The sequence below is a fragment of the Babylonia areolata genome, chromosome 7 (genome assembly GCF_041734735.1).
Source record: "Babylonia areolata isolate BAREFJ2019XMU chromosome 7, ASM4173473v1, whole genome shotgun sequence".
NCBI classification, from domain to species: domain Eukaryota; kingdom Metazoa; phylum Mollusca; class Gastropoda; order Neogastropoda; family Buccinidae; genus Babylonia; species Babylonia areolata.
This window is the reverse complement of record NC_134882.1, coordinates 25761288-25771698: the sequence shown is the minus strand read 5'-3', so window position 1 is coordinate 25771698 and position 10411 is coordinate 25761288. Positions and strand designations below refer to the sequence as shown.

General features: G+C 41.7%; 1 protein-coding gene across 13 annotated transcripts in view; it reads left to right on the top strand.

Annotated features, from left to right (window-relative positions):
* Window positions 1-10411, top strand: part of LOC143283922 (putative phospholipid-transporting ATPase IA) — a 152423-nt gene that overhangs the window by 30331 nt on the left and 111681 nt on the right. For all 13 annotated transcript variants that reach the window (XR_013055467.1, XM_076590363.1, XM_076590358.1 and 10 more), the window contains exons 7-10: window positions 1664-1733; window positions 3872-3999; window positions 5855-5925; window positions 9547-9644. Coding sequence is in view for 12 of the 13 variants with exons in the window: in XM_076590363.1 (XP_076446478.1) it covers window positions 1664-1733; window positions 3872-3999; window positions 5855-5925; window positions 9547-9644 (367 nt within the window). In the remaining variant the exon portion in view is untranslated. The remainder of the gene's footprint in view (window positions 1-1663; window positions 1734-3871; window positions 4000-5854; window positions 5926-9546; window positions 9645-10411) is intronic.

The window sequence follows — 10411 nt, the reverse complement described above, 5'->3', positions numbered from 1 at the left end:
GCGTGTACATGCTGGTGCATCCAGCTCTTTCCAGGACAGTGTTGTTTGGGACCTTGTCCTGCCAGGTGATGTTCAGAATGTGTCAGAGGCTACGCATGTGAAAAGCATTGAGCTTTCGCTCTTGTCGGGCACGCAAAGTCCAGGACTCGCTGCCATACAGGAGGGTGCTCATGACGCAGGCTCTGTAGATCTGGATCTTTGTGTGCTCAGTCAGCTTGCTGTTGTGCCATGCTTTCTTTGTCAGTCTGGTCATGGTGGTAGCTGCCTTGCCGATGCGCCTGTTGAGCTCTGCGTCAAGTGAGAGGGTGTCTGAGATAGTTGAGCCCAGATAAACAAAGTCATGGACGACATCCAGTTCATGGTCATTGATGCTGATGGCTGGGGGAGAGTCAACATCTTGTCCCATGACCTGTGTTTTCTTCAAGCTAATGGTAATAATGATAAGAAAATCATCATCATCATCATGACAAAAATAATGAAAATGATTGTGATGATGTTGACCCTTTTACTGCCAGGGAAATAAGATATAAGTGAAATCTGTTTGCAAGTTTGTTTTGGGGGTTTTTTTTGTGTAAAAAATGGGTATATATTTTCAAAACATTCTCAGTTTTGTTATTGGAGAGAGACCCATAAAAGTATATAATTTCTGAAAGGTGAGTGATTAAAAAATAGAAAACTCATGATGTTTTCCAATTTTTTTTGTATTTTCATTGACATGCAATTGTTTTGAAATCAGTGTTGTTTTTTGTCACATTTTCAACTTGTAATAATTATTACAAACATTTGTCAGGTGATTTGCACAGTATTTTCAGGACAAATGGACAATACCTGTATACACAAATTATACTAGAACAACCAAAAGAATTAGAGACATATACACAATTTATTTTGACTACTCTAAGTGATAACAACATAGATGTGATTGTCCGGTCCTTTCAGTCAGACCAGTTTTCATTTACTTTTTTTTTCTCTTTTAAATTTAAATATTCATTTACTTTTCTTTTTTTTTCTTTCTCAAGGCCTAAGTGTGTTGGGTTACGCTGATAGTCGGGCATCTGCTTGGCAGATGTGGTGTAGCGTATATGGATTTGTCCAAACGCAGTGACGCCTCCTTGAGCTACTGATACTGATACTGATACTAGCGTCACTTACTGTTTGTCATGTAGTGGCCAGTCTCTTCATTGCTCACTTTATTTTCTATTGAATCGTCTGATAAAAGTTCATTACTGTCTTCTTTGAATTCATGCTTCAATTCTTTCTCAGCAACAGCTAAAGAAAGCCATTTTGGTTGTTTTAGTGCACCTTGGTCACATAACATTTTGCTGAGTGTGCAACAAGCCAGGCAAAACACTGTCAGTAACCCAACAAAATCATTCGAATAAAGAACTGCCTCATGACGTAGATGGGGCTTCAAGCTAGCTGTAGAATCTAGAAAGATTCCACGAGCTAATGCTACCAGTGTTTTTGTCAGTAAACTCAGTACAAACCAGGGAAAAGTCCAAATATTTCACTGACGAATTATCTCGTCATTTTGGAAGTGAAGTACAATGTTGTGCTGACTGGTTATCTCATCATATAGGAAGCCAAGGGGTTAATTTATGATGACAATTACAACAATGATGATGATGATACTGATGGTGTTTATGATCATGATGTGTTGCAGTGAGCCACAGGCCATGTGCTATGTGGAGACAGCCAACCTGGATGGAGAAACCAACCTGAAGTTGAGGCAGGTCAGTCAGTGCCCTCTGGGGACATAACACAGGGAAAAAGTAATCTCAACAATTGAAGAGAAGAAGAGAGCACAGAACAGTTCACTTATTTGTGTTATTCAGCTATTGTGACTCCAAGAGGAAAGAGACTCAAGGAAAACCATGACAGGTGCAACAGCCCAGTGTTTAAAACCGCTTTCAAATTTTCTCTGAATCCTCATATATTAATCGCTTTACTGCTGAACCTTGGTGAAATGGGGTTAGTGTGGCTTGCATTTGAAGTTCAGTTTCTACTTTTTTCTGAACTTTTCAATGATGAAATTGATTTTAGATTTTGCTGAATAAAAGTAATGCAATCCCAAAAGGGAAAAGTCCAAGTAAAGAATGGGAACTGACATCCTAACCTGCAAGATCAGTCTGATCTACATGTTTTATTTTTTTTCTTTCATTGGAGTTGGGTTCAGTGAACACAGACCTGAACGGTTACGTTAATGGTCTGGATTTTAAACATACTCATTAGTTGATCCCTTTTTTCTCAATAATGTTTCGCTATCTGGACTTTGTTGAGTGTGCCTGAAAAGTAGGTTTTCATCATTTGCAAAAAGGGTGTCAGAATCTTTCTTCAGCTAAGACAGTGGTCACAAAATGGATTTACACAACTTTGCAGGCTTTGCAGATGATTATGATTGTAATAATGATGAGAAAATCATCTAGATATCTTGTCTGATGATTGGTTTGAATTCAAGGTGATGACAACAACAGTGACAAAAGTGCAAGCAATGTTCAGCTCTTTGTCCAGTCCATAGTGCATCCAATCAGACATCAGTTTTGAGCAGGTGACAGTGACTGACAGTAAGGGTGCAGTACTTTCAGTGTCGTGTATTTTGAGAAGAGGAGGAAAGGAGATTGTGTAGTGGTATAAAACAATAGGTCGAAGACAGACAGAGGGTGTGGGAAAGGGGAGTGGCCATGATGTCTGTGAACTGTCTTTCAGTGTTATCTAGCAGGAACTGGCCAACAACCAATAATCCACTATTTTCATGAAGCCCAGTGTAGACAGACAGTGGATGAGAATCACATGTTTTTATTTTTATCATGCTTTTTGTCACTGATCAGTTGACCGACTCCTTTGTAGAGCAGGCAGACAGTATGCACGGCAGACACTTTTTCATCTTAAATGCAACGAAGAGGGAGTAAGTATCATCAGAGATAAGGGGGGGAACGCACTGTGCATAAGGGGGAATGCAATAAGGGGGAACACACTTTGGTGTGAAAATAAGCTTGACTGCTCAGTTTCTGAGATTATGATTGACATTTTAATCTTGACAGAACCATTGTTTGTCATTTTTGGGACAGTTATTCACTTACATATCTACAAGCATTGTGATTGTGATTATGAACGTGTAACTAGTTTTATTTTCTTCTACAGGTTATACTATGACAATAAGCATGCTATTTCTTCTTGTATTTTGTTTGTTATCTTTCTGGATGTCATTCTATGGAGGCGGAAATAGACATTTAGATGCACAAAACAATATTGTCATCACTTTAAAATGCCTGAATAGTTATCTACAATCAGAATAAATGTGAATTAGAATCCACATTCATTTTCCATCAAAAAATGCTTACTTTTATATCTTGTATAGTTTTTGTTAAAAAAATTATTACCCCTGAACCCTCAAAATTTCCTGGCAAGGCAGAACACTTTTTTTTTTTTTTTTTTTTTTTTTTTTTTACAAAATTCTCTGGCACTGAACAGGTTAATGTTGTTATTGTTGTTTTTGACTACTTAGCCAGAGAGCTGTCATCAAAAGTGTGTTAATATTTGCTATCAGTTTTGGTATGGAAACATTTCTGAGGCAGAAACAGGATCAAATCAGAATTGTAAAACTGCCACCAAGACTGGTTGAGTGTGAGTATGCACAAACACATATATTCATGAAATCTAAAATACATCTGTATTTCTATTTGTTAATGATTTTCAACTAGTGTTTGTACTTTTTATGCATTATCCCTCTACTCCCAATATTCCTTGTACCCCTGGTACACTTGGTAATAAAGACAGGTTTTATTGCATTCTGTTATTGTTCTTGATGTTTGGCATTTTGTATGATATTGACACAGCATGACATGTTGACGAAGAAGAGTGGATATCACAGGGGCACAGTGCCACCATGGACCTTTTGACAGGAGAGGAGCTGAGCTCATTGCACGGCATGGTGGAGTGTGAGATGCCCAACCGACACCTGTATGAGTTTGTGGGCAACATCATCCTGCAGGGGGAAAGGTCAGTGTTGTGCTCTGTGAGGGACATTGTACAGGGACACCAGAGGTCAGTGTTGTGCTCTGTGAGGGACATTGTACAGGGACACCAGAGGTCAGTGTTGTGCTCTGTGAGAGACATTGTACTGGGACACCAGAGGTCAGTGTTGTGCTCTGTGATGGTTATTGTACAGGACACCAGAGGTCAGTGTTGTGCTCTGTGATGGTTATTGTACAGGGACACCAGAGGTCAGTGTTGTGCTCTGTGAGGGACATTGTACTGGGACACCAGAGGTCAGTGTTGTGCTCTGTGAGGGACATTGTACTGGGACACCAGAGGTCAGTGTTGTGCTCTGTGATGGTTATTGTACAGGGACACCAGAGGTCAGTGTTGTGCTCTGTGAGGGACATTGTACTGGGACACCAGAGGTCAGTGTTGTGCTCTGTGAGGGACATTGTACTGGACACCAGAGGTCAGTGTTGTGCTCTGTGAGGGACATTGTACTGGACACCAGAGGTCAGTGTTGTGCTCTGTGATGGTTATTATACAGGGACACCAGAGGTCAGTGTTGTGCTCTGTGAGGGACATTGTACTGGGACACCAGAGGTCAGTGTTGTGCTCTGTGATGGTTATTGTACAGGGACACCAGAGGTCAGTGTTGTGCTCTGTGAGGGACATTGTACAGGGACACCAGAGGTCAGTGTTGTGCTCTGTGATGGTTATTATACAGGGACACCAGATGTCAGTGTTGTGCTCTGTGAGGGACATTGTACTGGGACACCAGAGGTCAGTGTTGTGCTCTGTGATGGTTATTGTACAGGGACACCAGAGGTCAGTGTTGTGCTCTGTGAGGGACATTGTACTGGGACACCAGAGGTCAGTGTTGTGCTCTGTGATGGTTATTGTACAGGGACACCAGAGGTCAGTGTTGTGCTCTGTGATGGTTATTGTACTGGGACACCAGAGGTCAGTGTTGTGCTCTGTGAGAGACATTGTACAGGGACACCAGAGGTCAGTGTTGTGCTCTGTGACAGACATTGTACAGGGACACTAGAGGTCAGTGTTGTGCTCTGTGACAGACATTGTACAGGGACACCAGAGGTCAGTGTTGTGCTCTGTGACAGACATTGTACAGGGACACTAGAGGTCAGTGTTGTGCTCTGTGAGGGACATTGTACAGGGACACCACAGGTCAGTGTTGTGCTCTGTGATGGTTATTGTACAGGAACACCACAGGTCAGTGTTGTGCTCTGTGATGGTTATTGTACTGGGACACTAGAGGTCAGTGTTGTGCTCTGTGATGGTTATTGTACTGGGACACTAGAGGTCAGTGTTGTGCTCTGTGATGGTTATTGTACTGGGACACTAGAGGTCAGTGTTGTGCTCTGTGAGGGACATTGTACAGGGACACCACAGGTCAGTGTTGTGCTCTGTGATGGTTATTGTACAGGAACACCACAGGTCAGTGTTGTGCTCTGTGATGGTTATTGTACTGGGACACCAGAGGTCAGTGTTGTGTGGTTATTGTACAGGGACACCAGAGGTCAGTGTTTTGTGGTTATTGTACTGGGACATAGGCAGAACTGTTTCCTCTTTTTATAACTTTTTAGAAAATTTAAGTTGTCATAAAGATAGCACAAAGAAGATATACATGAAAACATGCATGTTTCTTTGTTTTCGTTTTCTTTTATTATTATTTTTTTAAACTTTAAATTGTCATAAAGGTGACAAAAAGTAAATTGACACAACATTAATTACTTAGAGCATACTTGTAGGACTTGTAGGTCCTACCTACAAAAATGAAAACACAGAAAAGACACCATAAAATGACTGAAGAACACCAACAACACACTTAAACTCTGTGTGTGTGTGTGTGCAGCGCTGTGCCCCTGGGACCAAACCAGCTGCTGCTAAGAGGTTCTACGCTCAGGAACACTGGGTGGATCTTTGGTGAGACCTGCATGGGTTTTTCTTTTCTTTATTGCTTCAAGCATCATTCAGTTATTGGATTTAGGGAAATTAAAAATGATTGATCAATAAGGTATTGGTGGGATGGGGGGAAATGGGGTTGGGGTGGCATGGGAATGGGTGGTAGTGGTGGTGGTGGTGGTGGTGGTGGTGTGTGTGTGTGTGTGTGTGTGTGTGTGTGTGTGTGTGTGTGTGCTTTAAATGATAGGCGTGGTGGTGTGTAAATGTTAACTCACATGGGACGGATAGTTTTCTCTCTTGCTTTTCCCCACAGACGACCCATTTGTAAGGTGTTAGAAAAAAAATCACAAAAAATACAAAACACAAAGGAACAAAATGAAACTTTCAGAACAGGTTATTGACATGCTGGGTTAGTTCATGCCAAAATATGAAAGTTCCTACCTGAATATGTTTGCTATATGTGCCATGTTGAAAATACTCCAAATTTTTAGGTCAGGATCACCTTACAGTCACATACTTTCATCAGCTCCATGAACACACAGTCACAGGGGAAAAGGTCTATATATGCACAAAATAACTTGAATAAAGTGGGTATTGCTCAGGATAAAAAAAAAGTAAATTACAAATAATATTATATGCAAATGTTACAGATTGTTACACATGGGAAATTGGACAAAAAAAGAGCACACTGGCACACTGGATATTTCAGTCCCCAAGGACCGTCTTCCTAGTTGTCAGTGTAGTTCTGCACTGAGTGGTACAACTGGAAGCAGGTGATGGTCTTGTTGGGTTGGCAGAGTTTGTCACAGAGGGCAACCCCACATTTTTTACACCAGTTGGGGGTCTGCCGAATCTGGACGTGTGGGTGTCTCCTGCAGCAAGCGTTGCACACGTGACACTTCCTGTAGTTCTTCCTGCCACTGGGGATGGGTGGCAGAGGGCAGGAGAAGTGTTCATTCTGCTTGGATCAGGCTGTGCAGCGGCTTGCTGTACAGTGACTGCCACTCCACGCTGATACCGCTCATTCAGGCTGTCCCCAACAGCGATGACAAAATTTTTCAGGGACATTCTACCCTGGTTCCTGTTTTTCATGCATATGTTGTACAGGATAGAAGCCTGAATGAGGGTGAGGGTGAAGAGATGGAAGAACAGCTTCTTCCACCAGGACAGGAGCTGGTCACTCTTGTCCACACCAGCCATGTTCAGGATGTAGTCCTGGACAGCTGCTGGCTTGCGGAATTCCCCTCGCCATGTGGTGACATTGATCATCAGGGTGGGATCAATTTTTGTGGTGATGACATGGACAGGTTTCCTGTCCATCCAACGAAGGACAGCAACTGCACCTGAAACAGTGCAGTGGAAAATGAAGTGCTTGTACATTTGTAGTGTATTCTCTTACTTACCTCTGCTGTCTCTATCAGCCTGGAAAAAATAACACACATACACACTACATATATGCATACATAATTTATATATATATATATATATATATATATATATATATATATATGTGTGTGTGTGTGTGTGTGTGTGTGTGTGTGTGTGTGTGTTTATTTTTCTTTTTCATTCATTACATAATCTTTTTATTTGCATTACTGAAATATTTTACAAAACAATAAATAGATACTTATTGCATTTAGAATTTCAAGCAACAATAATAATCCAAACAAACCTACCTTGTCTGTATGCCTGAACTTGGCCCCGTTGTGGTAGTGGCTGGGTCTTCAGCTGAGGAGGCATTCCCTTGTGGTTGGGTCGCACAGTCCCTACACAGTGAGTCTCACGAGCCACAAGTGCCTCAACCAGCTCCGGACAGGCATAATAATTGTCCACATAGAGTCCTGCCATTGTCAAGAAGTGGTTCACAAAGCCTCATGACAACATCTACTGGGCGATTGCTCACATTAGGCTCTGCAGCAAATATTTCAAATCTGTGAACATACCCAGTCTCAGATTCACAGAGTTCATACAGCTTGATACCCCATTTTGTGGGCATATCCTTCATGTATACCCTAAATCTGGACTTTCCTCCCCAAGCACAGATAGCCTCATCCACACTGATGTTGTCTTGGGGAGTGTAGAGGGTACTGAATTTGTTCTGGAGATGTGTGTACACTGGCCTAATTTTGTGCAGGGGATCATGTCCTTGGCCAGGAGGGATGTAGTCAGCATTGTTGTTGACATGGAGCATGGCCAAAATTAAACAAAATTTGTCCCTGCTCATTACATTTGGAGCAAAAGGATTACAGAGCATGGGTTTTGTGTTCCAGTAGTCTTTCACTTCTGGTTTATATACCATTCCCATGTACACACAAATGGCCAGAAAACCACCATTCACAGTCACACCATTATCTGACCACTGCTTGAATAAACTCCTCCTCTTCAGTTCGCCTCTAGCCACAATGTTCTCTTGTGCATACCTGTTTGTGACAATAGAATTCAGGAGGTCTTCTGTCACAAACTGGTTGAAAAAGTCAATGGGGGCGTGGCAATCAGCTGACACATGTAGGCCATGAGAGCCAGAGAAAGGAGGCAGAGTAGGAAAAAAACCAAGGTCTTCGTGCCAGTCACGCATAAGAAAGTCCATGAACCCTTCCACTGACATATCGCTCGCAGTACTTGGCCCACTGATCCCTCTGCTCGCGGCGTGTGTTCGTCCACCTCTCTCCCCCTCTGCACTGACCTCTGAAGCTGAGTCACTGTCAGTATCTTCTTGCTGGTCACTTTCTTCACTGTAAATACTTTCATCACCGTCTCCATCATCATCGTCGATGTCAGAACCCTCAGTTTGAAGCATTTCAATCACTTCAGCAGCAGTAAACCGCCGCCGTCGTGATCTACTTTCCTCCGAAACATTTCCACTCGAACTCGCCTGGGACACCATTGTTGATACGTATGCAGATTAGCTTGTCATGTGGGGTACCGAACTCAGTCGCTTGCCAGAGAGTATGTTGTCATGGAAACTCACGATGGAACTTTCCATTTGACCCTTGACACATTCGGGATGGCTGGTGAAGGTCTGTTTGACATGCTCCCTCAAAAGGAAAGCATGGAAAAATTTGTAAATGTTGGAAACGCTATAGCATTCCGTCGTCCGGAACCATGCCTTACGTCACGACCGCTATAGCGTTCTGTCGTCTGGAGTGAGTTAAGACTTACATCTTATATGCTTATTTCTCTTTTAGAATTTTTATTATATTGTATACTGTATTTATGTTCTTTTCCTTTATTGCCATGTTTGATGTTTTTATGTTATGTTTTGTTGCATCTGTAGTAATTGTATTGGAATGTATTACTTTTTGCCACAACAGATTTGTCAGTGTGAAATTCAGGCTGGTCTCCCCGAGGAGAGTATGTCACCACAGTGCGGCACCAATAGTGATACAACTGCTACTACTTTGACGACTTCCACTATTACTGGTACTACGACTACAACTATTATTGATGACATTGCTAAAACTACTTGGTACTGATAATAGTAAAATGGAGAAAACACATTTCCTTTCACAAATGAAATAATGAATTGTTAAACTTATCTTATCTCATATGTATACATTATTTCATCTTGCCTTACCATACTTCACCTTACTATACCTTGCCATACGTTTTTACCTTACCTTAACTTACCTTATCAAATCTCAGGTGTGGTGGTGTACACTGGTCACCAGACCAAGCTGATGCTGAACTCTACCACCACCCCTCTCAAACGTTCAAATGTGGAGAAGCTCACTAACACACAGGTGTGTATGTGTTATGTGTGTATGTATGGTGTGTGTGTGTGTGTGGTTGTGTTGTTTTTGTTGTGTGTGTGTATGTGTGTGTGTTGTTTGTGTAATGTGTGTGTGTTGTGTGTATGTAATGTGTGTGTTATGGAATATGTGACAGAAGTATGTTTCTTTTATTTTTTACATGGATGGGTGATATAATTAAATTTCCTTTAATTGTTATGGGAACAGGAGATGGAAATACATCTCATTTAATTTTTATGTGGACAGCTGATGGAATTACACTTCATTTGATTATGTGGACAGCCAGTGGAATTACACCTCATTTAATTATTATGTGGACAGCTGATGGAATAGTGTCTTCAACAACCCATTCAGTTAGAAATTTGAAGACAACCCAAACTGCATCCCTCCACTTGGACTCCATGTTCAACCACACATGGAAAATACTGACCTGAATGTCAGTGGCATCTCAGACTTCTCCAAGTTCCCTGACAGCCCACCTTCAACATTTAAAACACCTGAAGTACGATTTGATCTGGCTTCATATCGTAAAGACTCCACCAGTTCGCTGGCCTACAAAACTTACTTTTCTGAACTCTGCCACAAATTTCCCACATTTAAGAAAATCTTTACTGATGGTTTGAAGTTGGAGGAGGGTGTTGCTGCACCTGTGTTCAGTCCTGTCTTTGCAGACCAGCCCTCAACAAAACACATTCGGTCTGACAACTCAGTTTACACTGCGGAACTGACAGCACTGGTTCTTGCGTTAAAAATAGTTT